The 20,625-nt window shown below is 45.7% G+C and overlaps 1 protein-coding gene across 2 annotated transcripts in view; it reads right to left on the bottom strand.

Annotated features, from left to right (window-relative positions):
- Window positions 1–10,444, bottom strand: part of Oga (O-GlcNAcase) — a 35,105-nt gene extending 24,661 nt beyond the window's left edge. The window contains exons 1-6 of one of the 2 annotated variants that reach the window (XM_051199942.1): window positions 10,342–10,444; window positions 9,580–9,852; window positions 5,016–5,067; window positions 4,463–4,560; window positions 2,694–2,824; window positions 1,080–1,251 (exon numbers count right to left, since the gene is read on the bottom strand). In XM_051199942.1, the coding sequence (XP_051055899.1) occupies window positions 1,080–1,251; window positions 2,694–2,824; window positions 4,463–4,560; window positions 5,016–5,067; window positions 9,580–9,852; window positions 10,342–10,417 (802 nt within the window). In that variant the 5' untranslated portion in view covers window positions 10,418–10,444. Of the gene's footprint in view, window positions 1–1,079; window positions 1,252–2,693; window positions 2,825–4,462; window positions 4,561–5,015; window positions 5,068–9,579; window positions 10,085–10,341 lie in introns of those variants that run through there. The other variant, XM_051199943.1, reaches the window with a different exon arrangement.
- Between the last annotated feature and the right edge of the window lie 10,181 nt (window positions 10,445–20,625).

The raw sequence follows: 20,625 nt of genomic DNA, 5'->3' as shown, positions 1-20,625 counted from the left end.
TTACAGCTATCATACTATCATCTCTTCCTGAACAAGAAACAAAAGTGAACCAGGCAGTAGTGGTGTACCCATTTAATCCAGGCAGAGGCAGTGTGTCTCTGAGTTCAAGGCCAGCCTGGTCTACAGAGTGAGTTCTAGCACAACCAGGGCTACACAGAGAAACTTTGTCTCACACCTCCCCACCCTAAAAAAGAAACAAAAATACCAGTAAAGTTTATGGAGGTGAACCATGTGGTGAGTACGAAGACAACATTTTCAATGGGAGAACAGGGAGTTCCACTTTTTATGCTGACTATTAGAAGGATGGAAACGGGGTACACAGAGCCCACGGCAGAAAAAGGAAACGAGGAGGGAATGAGACATGATAAGTCAAAATCAAGTAAATTTGATTTATTTCTAGATGACACATTTATTTATTTATTTTTGGTTTTGTCGAGACAGGGTTTCTAAGTTAAAATCAAGTAAATTTGATTTTTTTTCCCTAGTTTTCATTTCTGTAATATTATTCTCCTCCTTTAACCTTGACAATGTAATGATCACACACATTTATTTATTTATTATTTGTTTGTTTTCTGAGACAGGGTTTCTCTGTAGCTTTGGAGCCTGTCCTGTAACTAGCTCTGTAGACCAGGCTGGCCTCAAACTCAGAGATCTGCCTGCCTCACGAGTGATGGGTTTAAAGGTATGCCCTACCAACACCTGGCTATATTTATACACTTCTAATACTAAAAACTAAGTAACATCTCCAGCCTACTTCTTTTGGTATTATAGGGTCTTCTAAGGTCTTCTAAAAGTGTATTCCTTTTATACATGATGGGAGGTATATAATAGGTACAGTACATGGATCCTTTTGTTTTGTTTTTGCTTTTCTTGTTTTTAAAACAGGGTTTCTCTGTATAACAGTGATGGCTGTCTTGGAATTCACTTTGTAGACCAGGCTGGCCTTGAACTCACAGAGATCCACTTGCTTCTGCTGCCCTAGTGCTGAGATTAAAGGTGTGCACTACCATGCCTGGCTTACACAAATCCTTTTCAAGTATTCCAAGAATAGTTAAATACTAAGTTTTTATATACGATACCAGTAGGACAGAAGAGGAACGTCTCTGGTTCTCCTAGGTACTGATAAATTTCATTTGTGATAGAAACTTGCGCATGTGCAAAAGAACTGAACACCTCTTTGTCTGCTGCACACATATTATGGTCAATATCATCAAAGAGCAAAGCAAATGACCTGCATCCAAACTGAGAGACCTTAGAAAAGAAATAGAACACACAATTATTTTCATCTCAGAGAAAAGAATATTTTAAATACATACAAATAATTATCTCATAAGGCAAACATTTTTCTTGCAGTATCAAAGCATACCTGATCTTTTTAATATAGCTAGTGTTTTGGGACCCAATTTCCACTTTAGACTGGAGTATATGCTCAAACAATGTTAATATAAGACAACCTCTCCCAGAAGATCCAAGAAATTCATAAAAACTACAAAAATATGAACAAGTATACTCAATGTATGAACTAGGCCTTGCTTTAGTACTAAAAAGCATGGCAACCCTAACTAACTCCTTTTAGAAATGCCTAAGTAGGCATCAAAATGAACACAATTTAATTAAGAGGGTATTAACCTCCTCTTACGAGTTCATTGATGAGTTATCTTTAAATTTTGGGGCAATGTGGTTATTGAAGCTAGAGCCTGATGTATGGTAAATACCCACTACAAAGAGCCACACTAAACCAAATCTTAAATTTTTTTTAATTACTGTGTGTGCGCATCATTGCACATGTGGCAGCCACACAAAAACCTTTCAAGAGCTGAATTCTCTTCTATCTCACTGAGGCAGGGTCTCTACTGTTGTCATCATGACGTGTACTACAAACTAGTTGTTCACTGAGCTTCTGAGTAATTCTACATCCACCTCCAATTTCTGGGTAAGGATGCTGAGATTATAGACTCAAGCCACTGGATCCAGGTTTATAAATATGGGCTTCAAGAAGAAGCAATCTCAAACTTCCAGGCTCCTGCAGCAGAGCTTTTACTTACTGAGCCATCTTGCACTGGTTCCTAATCTGCTTTTTGTCTTTTTAAAATCTATTTTATGTGTATGATTTTGCCTATATTGATGCCTGTGCACTAGATGCATACTGCGCCTATAGATACCAGCAGAGAGCATGAGATTCCCTGGAACTGGAGTTATGGATAATCATGACCTGCCATGTGGGTGCTGAGAACTGAACCAGGGTCCTCTGGAAGAGCAGCCAGTGCTCTTAACTTCTGAGCCATCTCTACAACCTCCTCTTTTTAAGAGAGAGTCTTACACTGTACGCCAGGTTGATCTCAAATTCTTAGCAATTCTCTTACTTCAGCCTCTCAAATGCTAGAATATTATGTGTCACCACACCAAGCTCCTACCTTAAAAGTTCCACTACCCATGCGATGCCACCAGTATTAATGTTTACTTAAATAAAACATGTGGCCTGAGGTGGTGGCCCACACCTTTAATCCCAGCACTCAGGAGACAGAGACAAGTGGATCTAATTGGTATTTTAGTTAAGTTTTTTGACTAACAAATAAATATTTCTCTACCCAGAATTATGAAGTAATAGCTATAGAAATAAAGTATTAATTTGACTTCCTTTTAACATCATATTTTTTAAAAATGCCATTAAATAGTGAGTCAGGAAAAATTACCTGGTCTAGTTTTCGTTTCAATGTTGATACTTCCTTAGGGTTAGAAAAGGTGATATCCAATCCTGGTGAAATAGCATAGATGAATTCTATCTCATATTCTCGTGCAGCAGAGATGAGAGTCATAAGTTGCTCTAAAGAACAGAGTCTTAGACTTAGAAAGCAACATGGAATGCTAAAATAAACGATATTTTCTAACTGAAGACATCATTTCTTTCAATTTACAGTAAAGGAAAGGATCTTTAATGTTAAGAATTAAAATTTAGAAAGTAGCATATTCATGTTGGGTATTTTGGTGCACCCATCATTCACAAATTGGGCAGTTGAAGCAGGAGACTCAGGAGTTCAAGACCAGACTCAGCTACATAGGCCAGTTTGGGCTATATAATAAAGCTATCCCAAAACAACAAAGAGAAAAACATCCTCATATTCAGTGTGATAGCAGGCCATGTAAATGGCACAAGCCTGAAATAACCTTCCTCACAAAGAGAAAAGAACAAGTTTCATATGCCCCTGTGGCGGTTCACACCTATAACCCCAGCACTCATGAGGCCGAGGAAAGAGGACAGGTGTGCATTTAAGTCCAGCCTGGGGTACATGCTGAAGTGAATTCTGGGCCAGTTTGGGTTATAAAGAAAGACCTGCATCAAACAAACAAAACATTCACTTTTATTTACACCAATATTTTTAAAAGACTTTTTTTTTCTCGTTTTCAAATAGTTTCCTAACCTTTTTTTGTTGTTTTTACGTTATTTGTGTGTGCACTAATTTCAGTGTGTACAGAGGACAGAGGATAACTGAAGGAGCCAATTCTCTCCTTCCACCATACATCCTGAGAATCAAACTCAAGTTGCCAGGTACCCTTACGCCTGTTGCCCCACAATAATGGTCATGTACTCTAACTCTCTAGAACTGTGAGCCTCTAATTAAACACTTCCTTTTGTGCCAGGAAATGGTGGTGCACGCCTTTAGTCCCAGCACTCAGGAGGCAGAGGCAGAAGATTTCTGTGAGTTCAAGACCAGCCTAGTCTACAAGAGCTAGTCCCAGGACAGCTTCAAAAGCTACACAGCAAAACCATCTCCAAAATCCAAAACAAAAAGAAATAAAACAAAAACACTTTTTTTGTAAGTTGTCTGAGTCATGTTTTGCTATAGTAATTGAAATTTAAACCCCCCAATTAATTACATAAAATATGATTTATCTTGGATAAATCTTAAGAGTCCCTCAAATTTGTACTTAAGGCAGGTGGCTTCATTTCTTTCTCCAAATCCTGTCTATTGGTTTGGTACTTTGCCTAGTGGTTTGTGTCTAAGGATCACCAGCAGAAATAAAGAATATCATCTCTGACTACACAGTGGAGTCAGACTAGCATATCTATGAACCACACTCACAGCCATGGCCTTGTTATGTCACTTTAGATCCTTTCCAGACCACACAGACTAACTACTAGACAAAAAGGGAACTACTCATTACAAAAACTACAATTGTTAGTAAAAGTATAACTACCTAAGAAGTGTCCTAAACTCAACTGATCAAAATAAAAACATTACCACAAGGCCTGCGAAATTGCTAAGGATAAAAGTACTTGCCACATAAATCTGTCAGACAGAAGAATTCAATCCCTGCAACCTTCAGCTCGAGAGAGAAAATAAACTCCATACTCAAGCACCTGTCTGTACATGTGTGCAAGTTAGGGGCATACACATGTATGTATATAGACACACACACACACACACACACACACACACACACACACACACACAAAGATTACCAGCTTCTTCCACTGAGTACATCTCTCGCCAAAACATCCTATGTTTGTAGTCATCTTTTGGAGCATACAAGTATGTATTTAATTCCCATTTCTGAAGCCTTAAGAGAAAGAAAATTACATAAACATAAGTAGGCAACATTAATTTGGCTATAAATATTCTACTGTTAAGCTTACAGTTACCAATGGAATTTTATTTATTTTATTTTATTTGCATTGGTGTAAGGGTGTCAGATCCCCTGGAACTGGAGTAAGGACAGGAGTGAGCTGTCACATGGGTGCTGGGAATATGGGAAATGAATGAAGGTGCTCTGGAAGAACAGCCAGTGCTCTCTCTTAAATTGTTGAGCCATTTCTCTAGTTCTTAACAAATGAAATATCACAAAGTACACCACAACTCTGAATAAAGTAGACAAAGCCCCAAACCCTGTTCAGCTTCCCCAGGAGTTTGAAAACCACCAGCCTAGGCAAAGACATAAAGGGTTAAAGGAGAACCCCAGCTATGATACCGGGCTTGTCCTGTGTTAGGCTCTCCTCTGTGTCACACAATACTTACCTTCTAAAGAGTTCTTTTCTCTGTTCCATTACCCAAGGTCTTCCATAAAATCCTGGAGTTAAAAGAAATTAAGATTAGGTTTGAAAATGAGGTACAGATTAATGAAAAGAAGGTTGCAAACCACAAAATCCTGTTTTCTAAGAAATGTAGAGGTGCTGACAGCTTAGCTTACTGGATAAACAACCTCACCTACCAAAGGTCCAAGAGTGCGGAGAGAGGAAGGAAAGGATGGGAAGGGAAAGAGAGAGAGGAGGGAGGGAGAGGAAGGGAAGGGAAGGGAAAGAGAGGAGAGGGAGGGAAGGAGAGAGGGAAGGAAGGAAGGAAAGGGGAAGAGAGGAGAGGGAGGCACACACAGAGACTGGGAGGGAATAGGACACACAGAATCTGAAAGCTATTCAATGACACGTTTGTGGTCACTTATTCTCACTGTTCATAAATTTTCATATTTCCTACTATGACATTTATTATGTAAGACAGGGTTTTGTTTTTAGTGAGATCTGTCTCACTATGTAGCCCTGATTGGTCCAGAACTTGTACAGGCTGTTCTCAAACTTGTAGCAATACCCTTGCTTCCACTTTTCCAGCACATGGATAACAGTGAGTACTGGTTTATTTAGTTTGCATGAGACTACACATTCCTAGTACCCACATAACAAAACACACTTTTTCTTTTCCAAATCCTGGAAATGACCACAGAATCTTGACTATGCCAGGCAAGCACTCTCCCATTGAGTGGAAGTTAAAGAGTAAATCTGTCTTACAACTGGGGACAGTAAAGAGTAAATCTGTCTTACAACCGGGGACAGACTAGAGCAAACCACAAGTTTTAACACTAGCAGGGGCGTGAACACTAGCAGGGAGACTGAGGTGGGTGTGGGGACTCTGCCAGTGGTCCCAGCACATAAGAGGCCAAGGAAGAATTAGCTAAATTTGAAGCCAGTCTAAGAGGGAAATTCAATTACTTCTAGAGGGATGATTTTAGAGCCACACAAGTTAGTAGATCAGAGAATTGGGAAAAGGTTGTGTGTGGGGACCCCACCGACACACACACACCACATTCTTTTTGCATTAGAGTTGCTCTTAAGCCTAGGCTGGTCTAGACTTGGAGCCATCTCCCTGTCTCAGACTTTTAAATGCTGCAATTCCAGGTGTGAATCGTCACTCTTGGCTATGATCACCATTTTTAAAAGTTCCTACAACAAAAAAGGGACTAAATAAATAAATGAATAGGCATATAATTATAAACCCAACAGAGGTACTGATGTGAATAATAAACTTTCAAGCACTCTTAATTCCAGAACCAAATTGTGAAATGAAAAATTAGGATGGGGTGTGGTGGTGACAGCACACTCCTTCAATCCCGGCACTCAGGAGGCAGAGGCAGGTGGAGGATATCTGTGAGTTCAAGTACAGCCTTGTCTACAAAGCGAGTTCAAGGACAGAGAGGGCTAAACAGAGAAACCCTGGCTCAAAAAACAAACAGCAACAATAATTAATTAATTAAAGGGGTGTAACTGACATCCTAGTTCCAGTCTCAAAACAAAGAAAACAACAACAAAACAAAACAAAAAACTGAAACACAACAAAAACTTAGGGGTGTAACTGACACCCTAGTGTCTACTGGAGGAAAACGTCAACGCTGTTTTTCTAGTTAAAGCTATTTTGCACGTAAGGAAGTAAGTATATGAAACCATGTCTAAATGACCGACAGCAAAGCTGGCATCTGAAGCTCTTCAGCACACTAGGAACCACTATAGACCTCACAGCCAATCTAACCTTTCCCTCAACCTAATCATCATCACGGCCTGGCTAGACCATTCTGCAGACACCTGCGGTGCCAACCCTGACATGACAGCCTCTGGGACCCACAAGGACTGCTGCAAACCCTGACCTCCACAGGCATGCTGTATTTCCTATGCTGCGCCTTGTTCATGGCCACCTCCCCTGCAAACTCTGCTGCAAACCCTGACCTCCACAGGCATGCTGTATTTCCTATGCTGCGCCTTGTTCATGGCCACCTCCCCTGCAAAACACGTTTTATAAGCACTTTGAACATGTGTCTATGCACATGTGGTGCCCTCAGAGGAAGAGGGGAGTGGGATTCCTGTAGTTACAGAATGTAACTGGCATTAGAGATGGTTGTGAGGAACCATGTGGATACTAGGAATCCAACCCAGGTCCTCTGGAAGAGTAACAAGTACTCTTGACCACTGACCCATCTCTCAAACCTCTAATTCTAACAATTTAATCTTCAGAAACTCTTTCAGAGCCAGGTTTATGGTTTAGATTAATTGGACCACAAAGAGGAAGTGTACTATTCTATTAACACAAGAATTAAAACCAACCAAGGTTTATAAGGCAAAAAAGAAAACCATCCTAAAAATAACTACAGTATTTCCTATCCTAGTAGGATGCCGCCGACAAGGAAATACAAATACACGGGCTGATTCAGTGCTGGTTTAAGATAAATATACACATGAGAACGAGAGCATGGGAAACACAACTGAAGACAGAGCTACATTTTAACACACTTTGAGAAAGACTCACCCCACCCCCACCCCTGTACACAGGGTTTCTCTGTAGCCCTGGCTGCCCTGGAATTCACAGACATCAATCAGCTCACCTCTGCCTCCTGAGTGCTGGGATTAAAGATGTGCCACCAGCTGGCCACATTTCTTAACATTCACTCCAAGATAACTCCAAGACTTCTTGTTGCTGAAACAAGGTCTTACTTCGTAACCCTGGCTGGCCTCAAAACCTCAAGCCCTTTCTCAGCCCACCAATGCTCGATTACCAACAGCACCAACTCGCCCCGCACGGCTAGCTCATGTTCTGCACCCCCAACCCTCACCATCCTCGGACCTTTGACAACACAGTAACACACAGGACAAAGTGGCTCAAGACTTCAACAGCCTGGGACACAAAGTGAATTCCAGATAGTGCTGGAATGGGGGGAGAGGGGAACCAAACAACAAAAAACCATAAAAACAAACAGCAAAACAATTACACCTAAACTGGGGTGGTGGCCTGTGATCCCCACCACTCCAGAAGTTCAAGGTCATTCTGTGCTTTAGCCAGCTTCTGGCCCTCCTAGGCTAAAGAACCTGTCTGCAAACACTTTACAGACAACCGCAGAGACTAACTCATCAGGAATTCACAAAGATATTACCACTTGTATAACTTGCTTCAGACCCACAGTTTTTGTCAGAAATAAAACTGCCATGCCTTCCTGTCATAAAAAAAAAATCCACCATAGTTTCTCTAAAATCTCTCTGCACTCTAGCAAACCCACGTTGGACAATACAAAAAGCATCCATGTTTTTATAAATACTAACAGTCTGCCCCCAAATTTTGCAAAGTAATTTTGCTGAGCTGTTTCATATCTTAGTTTAGCTGCCAAGAATGCTCTCTCCCTGCAATTCATCTTCATCTAAAATACCATAACGACTATCTTTTATCTTTCAAAATAGACTTACACGGTGAAAAACTGGAAAAGCTGATGCTCTCAACCAACAGGAGATTCCTACTTTCAGCCTTTTTGATTTGAAAATTAGTTTTTCTATTGTTCAGTAATGAGAATTAAAAAAAAAAGCAAAAAAGTTGGGTTTGCCAAAAATGTAAGAAAATTCAACTACGATGTAGTTGGGGAAGAACTAAGGTAAAGTGCTTCCCTGAGCTCAGGGAAGTGCCCATTCCTATTGAGAAATTGCTGTAAGATCTCCCCTCACTACCAAAAAAAAAGTCCCTCATTCCTTTCAACTTTAAATGAGAAGGAAAGCAATAATTATAAAAAGTAAACCTTTCAACCGGGCATAAGTGGCACACGCCTTTAGTTCCAGCACTGGGGAGGCAGAGGCAGGTGGATCTCTGTGAGTTCGAGGCCAACCTGGTCTACAGAGTGAGTTCCAGGACAGGCTCCAAAGCCACACAAAGAGAAACCCTCTCCAAAAAAAAAAAACTTTCACTCAGTGAATTTAAACTCATCACAAATGCTCTCAAAAGGTTATACAGAAATTTATCACACACACGCATGACACTTTCCTCGACTGCAAATGAGTCTTCAGGGGGAAAGGGAGCTTGCACCCCAGCAACAAAATATCCTAAGCCCTGAGTAATTTGTAGTATTATGGACCGACTGCGCTCCCCTTCACTCCTAAGCAAACCTGTGTGGGCTGAATTTTACACCCTACAAGAGTGGGGGCCGGAGCGCTGCACAAATTCCCTCATTTGAAAGCTGACGACCCTAGGGACTGAGATCCCAAGGTATAAAGACGTGGAACACAAGAGCCTGACAACTGGCTCCCAGCCACCGCCGCCTCCTCCACGGTCCGCCTGGCTCCAAGCCCAAGGAGGGTGGGGTCAGGATCCTGAACAGCCAGGGGAATCGGACGTTAAAAACCAGAGGGAAAGCAGTATGTCGGCCGTGTCCTCTCGCCTTCCTCACAGCCGTGCTAGCACGGACAAGCATAGGCCTGGATGGAGGGAGCCCCAGCAGATGCAGCAGCACACCCCTCCCGGGGGGGGGGGGCAGGTGCTGAGCGGCGGGGCGGGGCGGCAAACTCACCTTCCACCACGCCGCACAGGAACCTGCGGGTCCCTCCGGCCGCCCCGGCCCCGGCCGCCACCCCGGCTCCGGATGGGCTGTCTTCTCCCGGGGCCGGAGCTGCTGGCGGCTCCAGCGAAGCCCCCGAGGCGGCGGCAGGGTTGGCGTTGCGCTCGCTCTCCCGCTCCTCCAGCGCCGCCTGGCTCTCCTTCTGCACCATCTTCCTGCCGCCGGCCGCCGCCACCGCCGCCGCGCCTCTTCGGCCTCGGTCCGTTGGGCCACTGGCCCGGAGCCCTGCGAAGGGCCGCGGCTCCGAACGCGCGCCTCCCGGGCTCCTTCCCCTCCCCCTCCGCCCTTCCCCCTTCCTCTCGGCGGGGGCCCGAGTGCCCGGATGAGAAGGGCGGCGGCACCGGCTCCAGCCCTTTGTCAGCCGCTGCCTCCGCCTGGGCTGGGACAGGGAGCCTAAGCGGAGGGCGAGGCCGCACCGCGTCTTCACAGGAGGAGGACCGGGCGCCTCCTTTCGTCCTCCGCGCCCGTCGCCCTCCAAACGGCCTTAATCCTCCGACTATTTGCCCCCGCGGTCCCTAAGCTGCCCCGGCCGCTGCCTCTGCCGCCCGCTTCCTGTTTATCCGCACTGCGCCTGCGCCACAGACCGGCTCAGACCGGTCCCTAGCCCGGCTCCCCCTCCCTCTTTGGGACCAGCCCATTGCGCTTTATTTGCTAGGGGGAAACCGAAGAAAGGGCGCCGTGAAACCCGGGGAGGTACGCGGCAGTGGAACGTACCATTTGGCTTGCCCCCCTCCAGGATGAGTGCCACACTCTGGGACGGACCATTACTCCCCCCGGAGGAGGGGAGCATGGGAGAATGCGCCCGCTGGGGAGTTTGGGAGGAAGAGGGGGAGGGGAAAAGAGGCGTTTGCTCTCTCAGTACGCAGGCGCCCAGACGATGCCTCTGGTCTTAAAGTGGTAGGAAACACTGACCTACTTAGCAGATTCTTGTAATAGTTTGGCTCATCGCCTCTGCCTAACCCACGCTCGGTTCTGCGAAGACACCATGCCAAGGAGCTCAGCTCACCCCTCTGTTTTGAGTCATTTTCTTCTACTCCACCCTCGGAGCTAACCCGTTTTAAATTGTGCAGGCAACTATTTATTGACTTTGCCTCATCCTGGGCTGTGGGACCATTATGACCTCATAATATTGTTAAAGCAAACTAGTACACACAGTTTCTGCTTGATACACCACTTCATCTGTTTCGGGAAGTCAGAGGACATAACTCCTTGTTCCGGGAGGGGCCGTGGCGTGAAATTCGCCGGACTACGAATGGAGAAAGGAAAGGCTATATATCCCAAGCACATGGGTGGGGTGGGGAGAGGGATGGAAAGCGGGTTTGTTACCCGATTGGGGGGGGGGGGGTTCCAGAGTATGTAAGGGGCATGATCCTTTTAGCCTCAGCATCAACTTCCTGGGAAAGGCTGCCGCAATGGGCTTGGCTCCAGCTTTGTTCGTGTAGTCCTCTCAGAGTGTTCTTGCAGAGTGCATTTGGCATTTATATTCCTTAAGAGGTCTACCTCGCTGGTTGATGGTGGCCCAGGCCTTAAATCCCAGCACTGGGGAGGCACAGGCAGGCGAATGTCTGTAAGTTCGAGACCAGCCTGGTCTACAAGAGCTAGTTCCAAGACAGCCTCCAAAGCCACAGAGAAACCGTCTCAAAAAACCAAAAAAAAAAAAAAAAAAAAAAAAAAGGTCTGCCTCAGTTTGTAAACAAACCTCTCATTTTCAGTATTGAGATAGTAGTTTATTTTATACTTCAACGTGGTAGTTCAGCTTGTAGCTCGGACGTTGTTGGGGTGACACTGCAGGTGTAAACTATCCTGCCAGCTTTATGCAGTGCTGGGTATCCAACCCAGGGCTCTGTACATGGTAAACAAGCACTCCTGGGATGTTGTGTTTTTATTTATTTTGAGGACAACTTGTGAAAATGGGTTCTGTCCTTCCCTCTGCAGATCCGAGGGATCAAACTCCTTTACCCTGAGCCGTTGCCAGCCCCATCCAGGACTTTTCACTTACCATTTATTTCTAGTGTGTGTGTGGCGCATTTGTATAGGTGGGTGGGGGTGGGGCAGCAGAAGCAGCAACTGTGAACCACTGGACATGGGGGTTAGGAACTGAACTCGTGCTCCGGAACAGCAGTACCTTAATGGCTAAGCCTTCTCTCCAGCCCCCCATATGGGGGCTTTCAACAGTTCTCAGTCGTAGATTGTTGAGATGGGAGTCAACAGCCAAACATAAGTCATTTCTCCCGCCTTCCTCCTCCGCTCCCTGCCTCTCCCTTCATGGTGTCTGGGTGATAGGCATGTCCCACCTATGCCCAGCTTGCTGTCTCTTCGGTTTTCCATTGCCAGCTGAGGAGAATTTGTTTTTCCTTATGGGTGCTGATCAAGCCCAAGGGCTCAAACATGCTATGCAAGTGCTCCGCCCCCTAGCGACATCCGCAGGCCTGACTCTTAACCAACCACTCAGCTAGGACACAGTCTCCACTCAGCCAATGCTTACCCCTGCCCCTGCCCCATCGCCTACAAAAGGTACCAGCTGAGGCTGCAGAAGTGGCCCTGCAGCCCAGAGCATTGCTGCTCTTCCAAGGACCCGGGTTTGATTCCCAGCACCCACAAACTGGCTCACTATCTGTAACTCCGGTTTTGGGTGGAAACTTGATATGATGTGTGATACTGAAATAGGAAGGGAATACTTCTTACAGTGAATATTAAGTATCTGTCTAGTTAAATGCTAGTGGCGGGACTAGAGAAGATCAGTACTGGGGAAAGGTGGCACATGTGTGTAATCCCAACACCCAGGCTGGGGGAGAAAGACTGGGAATTCCCCTCCTCTATTTGAGTTCTTGCTCCCTGGCACCAAAGCTTATGCTGGAGCCTCTTCTGTGGCTCTGAGCGCCACCTCAAGCAGAGGCTCCTGAGTTGTGTTAGCAGAACTTCGCTCTTGAGCACCAGCATCTTTCTGGCAAGTAGCCTATTCCACACTTTATGAAGACCCAGGATGATCAAACTTAACATGTTGAAAGTGGAGTTTATGGGGCTAGAGAGGTGGCTCAGCAGTTAGAGCACCTGTCGCTCTTCAGAAGACCTGGGTTCAATTTCCAGCACCCACATGGCTAATAGCCTTCGTTAACTCTGATTCCAGGGACCCAATGCCATCTTCTGACTTCCACAGGCACCAGACATGCACATGGTGCAGTCATATATGTAGATCAAACACCCACACATATGTAAGAATAAATCATAGCTCAACCTTTTTTATATAAACATTGGAATCATGCATGCATGGCAAGCACTATCAAATAAGTGATCTCCCCAGTCCTATTTGTTTTTGTGAGACAAGGTCTCACTGTACCCCTGGCTGTCCTAGAATCACAGCTTGCGATTCCTCAGCCTGTGCCTCTGGAGCACCAGGGTTCTAAGCATGTGTCACTATACCTATACTGAGCCACACAAATCTTAACTTCAAGGCCACCCTAGACAGAGGCTTGGAACTGAGTCCAGTCTAGCATTGTCCCACAAACTTCCTAGAGAGAGCCTTGAGCTAGCCCACTTCCTCTGCTGAAAAGGAGAAAACTTCAGCCTGGCTATGATGGCTTACACCCCTAACCCCAGCAACTGGGGACCCTGAGCTCTAGGTTAGCCTGGGCTACATAACGAGACTGCTTCTGTTAGCCACTGAAGATGGACCTTCCCTCATATCAGCTTTGGGTCCCATCTCCTGTTTCCCTGGCAGCACTACACCTAGACGTGTTCCAGCTGCCTCTCCTAAAGAGTCAGAGCACCAGGGCAGGGGAGATGGCTCAGGGTGTAATGTGCTGTGTGTGGGCTCACGTGGTGAGTGAATGACTCCCTGCAAACTGTCCTCAGACCTTCACACGTGGTGTGTGTGTGCGTGTGTGTGCATGTGTGAGATGCATGTGCCATGTACTGAGACCCTTTTTAAGATATAAAATACCATATGAGAAAGTAGAGGCATCAGGACTCTGGTGATGCCCTTTTAGGGAAAGCTACTTTCTCCAGGTCAAAAGAAACGATTTCCTCTGGCCTTGGGTAGAACATTGCATTCCGCTCTGCCCCGAGGACTAGAACATTATATACTAATGTCTCCTCCCTTAGAATTAATCCAACTGGAAGCTGATCATAACTTCAAATACCAGCCCAGTCCCAAGCTTGCCCTGGCACCCTAGGCTTTGTCTTTCTCTGAAGCCTTCCTCCTTCCCTTTCATGCAGCTCCTTGCCAGCCTCCACCATGGAACCTGCCAGCTTTCTTGGCCTGCAACTCAAAAAGAGAAGACTCGATTTTCTTCATCTTTTATTTTCCTCCCAGTAGCTGCACAGATTTACACCTTGCCCACCCTGATTTCTAGTGGTGGTTGTTGTTTCAAACTAATAAAATAGTCCTTGAGCTTAAAATTAAGAGGGGGAGAAGGGGGAATCTAATTGGGCCTGGCAATCATCGGGCCAGGCCCACCTGTGAGGAAAACAGATTCACCTGTAGATATAATAAAATGGGAGGAATAATTATCCCCTTAAGTCAGTTCCTCGTGTTGTGGTGACCCCCAACCATAACTGTAATTTTGCTACTGCTATGAATCATAATGTAAATATCTGTGTTTTCTGATGGTCTTAGGTGACCCCTGTGAAAGGAACCCCCAAAGGGATGGAGACCCATAGGTTGAGAACCATTGTCTTATAGAGACAATGTGGCCGCAGGAGCCCCTTCCTTGGGGCAGCTGTGTACAGATCTTCAATACTAAGTCTGCAAGATTTTCTGAGTTTTAACTCAGAAATGGCATAGCTCAGCCACTTCTTCCTTACACCTCTCATCTGGATGCCCAAACTCTTAAGCATGGTTGCCTCCCTCGATGCCCGGGGGTTTCTGTTTTCTTGGAAGATTCCCTCCCCTTTTTTCTACAGTTGCAGACCACACCATTGCTGACTGTCTTAGGTTTGTTTGCTGTGAGGAGACACCATGACCATAGCAACTCTTACAAAGAAAACCTTTAATTGGAGAGGCTCGCTTACAGTTTCAGAGGTTTGGTCCATTATGATCATGAAGGGGAGCATGGTGGCCTGCAGGCACACATGGTGTTGGAGCAGAGAGGGCTACATCTTGCAGGCAACAAGAAGTTGACTGTCACATTGAGGGAAGCTTCAGAAAAGAAACCTCAAAGCCACCCCCACTTCCTCCAGCAAGGCCACCCCTCCTGACAGTGCACTCTCTTTGGGGGCCATTTTTTTTTTTCAGAGCGTGGCACTGACCCTAACTCAAAAGTTCTTCCTCTTCCCTTCCTCCAGGCAGCTGCCAAGATTTCAGCTTGTTTGTGAAGGGACCAGGGCCAGTTGCTTTTTTGTCCCCGGGAGCCAGTCTGCTCAGACCTCTGCCACGCATCACCTCACCATCCTATGCTGGCTCAACCAGATCCTCAGGAAATATGTCCAGTCTGGTAACCAATCAGGGTCCTACCCTGCCACAAGCAGGAACTCTTCTTTCTTTCAGTTAGACAGACTCCTGACACTACAACCATAACTACTGGCCAGATGTCATGAGCCAATCATAAAACGAGTCCTGTATCAGTAAGGGCCCATACCCAACCACTTGAAAGAACACTTAACCACAGCTGGAATTCCCTAACAGGCTTAAAAGGGGCGGCCTTACCCTCCCCCGAGGGTTGCAGCTGCCTTCTGCGATTGCATGTTGAGTGTTTTCTGGTCATTTGGAGGGATCTAAGGACCCTGCAGTTTGCCCTGTTATTTTTCTCCCAAATGCTAATAAAATGATCCTTCTGGGTCTAAGTTAATTTAAGAATGAGACTTGAAACACCAGGAAGGGGGGTTGGAGAGATAGCTCAGTATTTAACTCCAGTTCTGGGGGATCTGATACCCTCACACAGACATACATACATGCAGGCAAACACCAACACACATAAAATAAGAATAAATTATTTAAAAAAAATAGCCCTTGGTAACAGTACAATTCTAGAAATCACCAACAACAGCAATAACATTAGAAAAAAAAATCTAGGAATATACTCTATACTAGGTAATAGGTTCTTAGGATCTACATGAACTTCAGGGATCCAAAGTTTCTAAGAGTGGGCTGTGGGATGCAGCTCAATAGTACAATACTTGTACCATTCCTACCAGACTCTGGGGTTCATGCTCAGCAACCTCTCACAAACAAAACAGCAGGGGGAATGGAAGTTTAGCTCCCCACCACCCCCTGTTTGGAGCAGATCTTGAACTCAACCCCAAGCATCCTGCATGAGGAGCAGGCAGTCTCTCAGACGAGATACACAAGGATCACAGACAACGAACCAACTCTGCAGATGGAACCCAGGCCTGAAGCATGCTGAGCGCATGCTCGCTCGCTCTAGCCCTACAAGGAAGCTGTTGCTCTTTGAAACCAGCTCTTCCTGTCACCTTGTCAGTGTGCAGGAACAGGGAAGGCCTGGCTTCCTCCTTTGGATGAGTCAGCAGCACACAATGGGTTTCCAGAAAAAAGAAGAGAGGAACCTACCATTAGCCACACCCAGCCGGGCTACAGTGCAGACTACCAGCACTAAGGAACCCTGCTGTCCTTGCCTCAGGTGGCCTGAGGTCACACCATTTCATCCCATGATGACTTCCATGGTGGCAGCACCTTGGGTGGAAGGAAAAAATGCTTTTTCCTGAGACAGGGTTTCTCTCTGTGTGCATTCCCGGCTGTCTTGGAACTTAATCAGTAGTCCAGGCTAGCCTCCAACTCAGAGATCCCCCTGCCTCTACCTTCCAAGTGCTGGCTTTAACAGTGTGCACCATTACTGCCCAGCTCATTTCTTCTTTAATTTTATGCATGTATGTCTGTGTGAGGGTGTCAGATCCCTTGAAACTGGAATTACAGTTGTGAGCTGTCATGTGGGTGCTGGGAATTGAACCCTGGACCTCTGAAAGAGCAGCCAGTGCTCTTAACTGCTGAACCATCTCTCCAGTCCTGGAGAGAAGAATTTGTGACATGGTATGCATGTGGAGATTAGATTAGGGGGCAACTTGTGGGGCCCATAGGATCGAACTTGGTTCTTCTGGCTTAGAGGCATTTTACCTGCTGAGTCATCTCAAGCCCCAGGGAAGAAAATCTTGTGGACTATCCTTCCGGTGTACATATGCATCTTTTCCAAGCTGCATCATGCCGTTATATTTTTTCACGAAGACATTGTTGTGGAGTATTTGTTTACACTCTAAAGATGTGTCTTTGCCAAGACACCTGATTGGTTTAATAAAAAGCTGAATAGCTGGGCACAAAGGACTCTGAGAAAAAGAAAGGTAGAGATGCCAAGAGATGCAAAGCAAGCTGATGTTCAGAGAGGAGGTAACAGCAGGTCATAGATGAATATAAATGGGTTGTTATAAGAGGCATTAGAAACAAGCCTAAGCAATAGGCCAAGCTTTCATAATTAGTGAAAGTCTCTGTGGGAGCTGGTGGGATAGAGGAAGGCCGGATAGGACGCATAAACACCTTTGCACTGATACAGATGCAGAGCTTGGTTCACACAAAGGAACTTTCATTAGAAACTGAGGGAGCCGGGCGGTGGTGGTGCACACCTTTAAAACAGCACCTGGGAGGCAGAGGCATAGGGATCTCTGTGAGTTCGAGGCCAGCCTGGTCTACAGAGCGAGTTCCAGGACAGGCTCCAAAGCAATACAGAAACAAACAAAAAAGCAAACCAAAACCAAAAGAAAAAGAAGAGAAACTGGAGGGAACTCCAAGGTTCAAAGGTTCCTTGAGACCCACACTCAGGCTCTTGTGTTTATACTCCCCTCCTCTTTCTCTTAACGCCATGCTTAAGCCTGTGTCAAACTCTTCCCTAAGGAAAAATTGTTACTTGGGATGGTTGGGTATGTATGTGCCATGTGTATGGGCAGAGGGCAGAGGACAACTTGTGGGAGTTAGGTCTCCTCCCACCGTGTGGATCCCACGGAGGGAACTCAGGTCATCAGGCAGTTAGTACTTTGACCTGCTGGGCCAGCTCAGGGGCCTGAACCCTCTTTAATAATCCCAATTCATTTAAAGGGAGGGAGGGAGAGAGAGAGGGAGGAAAGGAGGGGGGAGGAAAGGAGAAAGGGGAGGAGGGAGGGAGGAATTTTCAAAAGAGCATTCTCAGAGTAACTAGATCTATGATCTGCTGGAGCAGACCCAAAGCACAAAGAGAAGTCCCAGTGAGGGCCCAGCATCGGTAGTGAAGCAGAAGCCAGACCAATGACTCCTTGCAGTGAACACTGGCAAGTAAAGAAGTACAAAAGGGTTTCCTGCGTGACTCACTGTGTCACACTACAGCTTCCATGATGAAATTTTTTCTTTTTTTTTCCTCTTAACTTTTATTTAAGTTTGGGGGGAGGTTGCAAGGGCAGATATGAAGGGACAGGGATGGAAATGCACGCTGTGAAAGACACAAAGAATAAATAAAAATAAAGTTTAAAAGTGGAGGGAAGGAAATACAAAAATAGTGTACAATTCCTCTCATATGCGGTGTCTAGAGTTTTACACACACACACACACACACACCAAAAGGAGACTATGGGGGGGAGGGGAGGCCAGCAAGGTGGGAGAGGGAAGGTAGTTGAGGTGGCGTGTATGAGCAAGGTACAATGATATGAACTCAGGAAAAGTAAGGCTGGGCGATGACTCAGTCGGTAAAGTGTGTGCCATGGACCTCCTGAGTTTGACCCCCAGCACCCACAAGAAAAGCACCCATACAGGAAGCAAGTGCTGTGATCCCAGCATTGGCAGGGAAGACAGGTGGGTACACGAGCTGCATTTTCAGTGAGACACCCTGCCTCAAAAAATAGGTTGGAAGAAGACAGACATTGACCTCTGTCCTGTGGAGGCACATGCAGACGCGCCCACACCCCCTCCTCCCAAACACACAAACAGACACACATGAAAAAGGAAGAAAATACCATAAAATCCTACTTTATATGCCAACTACAAATTATATAAGTATATATAAAGATTATGTATATATACATACATACATACATACATACATACATACACCCACTTTTTCAGATGAGAGAGAGGAGTTGCGGGATCCTCAGGTTTGGTTCTAAGAACACTATCTGTCCAGCTGTCAAGAGTCACTGCAAAAGCATAGGAAAGAGGCCTACCCTGTAAGCACTCTGTGCAGCCATTATCATTGTGAACAAAAAGCAACAAAAGAGAATGGCTCCCTGAGCTTGTGGGGAGTTGGGCGGAACCATTGAAATGCAAACAACACCCATCCTGAAACATCCAACATGTCAGTCTGTCAACAGAACCCAGCTCAGAAACAAAGACCAACCCAGAATCTACCCCAGGCTCACATCCTGTTTAGAATTAAAAGTCTTGGGCTGGAGAGGTGGCTCAACAGCTAAGAGCACTGGCTGCTCTTCCAGGAGACTCAGGTTTCATTCCCAGCACCACATGGTGGCTCACAATTCTAACTCCAGTTGCTGGGGATCCGATGTTTTCTTCTGGCCGCCTCAGGCACCAGGAAGTGGACGGTATGTACACATACGTGGAGACAAAACACCCGTACATGTTGTGCTGGCTAGTTTTATATGAACTTGACACAAGCCAGAGTTACCTGAAAGAAGGGAACCACAATTGAGAAGATGCCTCCATTAGACTGGGCTGTAAGGGAAGCCTGCTGAGAATTAGAGCAGTTTCCCCTTAATTTCTGGTTTTCCAAGACAGGGTTTCTCTGTGTGGCCCTGGCTGTCCTGAAACCTGCTCTGCAGACCAGGCTGGCCTCCAACTCAGAGATCTGCCTGCCTCTACCTCCCAAGTGCTGGCTAGAGCATTTTCTTAATTAGGGATTGATGGGGGAGGGAGCAACACACACACACACACACACACACACACACACACACACCAGAGCTAGAGCATTTTCTTAATTAGGGATTGATGGGGGAGGGAGCAACACACACACACCAGAGCTGGACAACACACACACACACACACACACACACACCAGAGCTGGAAAGTTTCCCCTGACAGTTTGGCCAAGTGCACCAGCGATCAAAACACACAATTAAGGAAGCAATCCAAACAATATTAACCAGCTAGTGAGCAACGCAAGCGGGAGCATGAAAATGTATCTGACGACCTGTACAGATCCGGCAAGGGAAGGGCAGGGCTGGGAGCAGGGGTGCTGACAGGAGGGACCTTGTGCTATGTGGCGGCACATGCCTGGAGTCTCAGCATTTGGGAGGTAGAAACAAGATAGGGGCTGAAGGTCATTCCTGGTTAGGGAACATTTTCTCAAAAGAAGAGTGACAAGAAAGTTCAAATGTCGATGAGACCGAAGTCTGGGAATATGGAAATGTATGCATGCATTATACACATACATTATATAAATAACACACAAAATATAGAACTCACTATTGTTTATATATAAACATACAACACACACATATTTATATGTATTTCCTTCTGTTTTCCAAATTCACATTCATGTTGGATTAGAATGGTAAATGGACGGATTCTCTTTCCATTTTCCAGAACTAGAATAAAGTACATTTTATGGCAAAAAAAGAAAAAAAAATGACTTGCTTGGCACAGAGAGTCTTCAGACAGCATCCAGTCTGTGTGTCCTCAAGAAGTCAGGAGGTTCATGCAGGAGCTAAGGTCGATGGATTTCCTACCTGAGTTTTGGATCTGTGCCAAGGCATGGCCACACTTGAAAAGACAAGCATTTTCTTGGTAGTTTAAAGGGCTGTGGGCATTGATGGGAGATGTCATTCTGTAAATATGTTTCTCATACTGGTTAATGAATAAAGCACTGTTGGCCAATAGGAAAGCAAGATAGGCAGGACTAGGAGACAAGGAGGATTCAAGGAAGGAGTGAGGAGTCAGCATGGAGAGACTGGAGAGAGCAGAACTGCCAGGCCCCGCTCTCTGGTAAGATAAGACCACGTGGAAACACTTAGATTAATAGAAATGGGTTAATACTTAAGACAGAGCTAGCCCATAAGAAACTAGTAACTGGCCAACAG

The sequence above is a fragment of the Phodopus roborovskii genome, unplaced genomic scaffold, assembly GCF_943737965.1.
Source record: "Phodopus roborovskii unplaced genomic scaffold, PHOROB, whole genome shotgun sequence".
Classification (NCBI taxonomy): Eukaryota; Metazoa; Chordata; class Mammalia; order Rodentia; family Cricetidae; genus Phodopus; species Phodopus roborovskii.
This window is presented reverse-complemented; position numbering and strand designations above follow the sequence as displayed.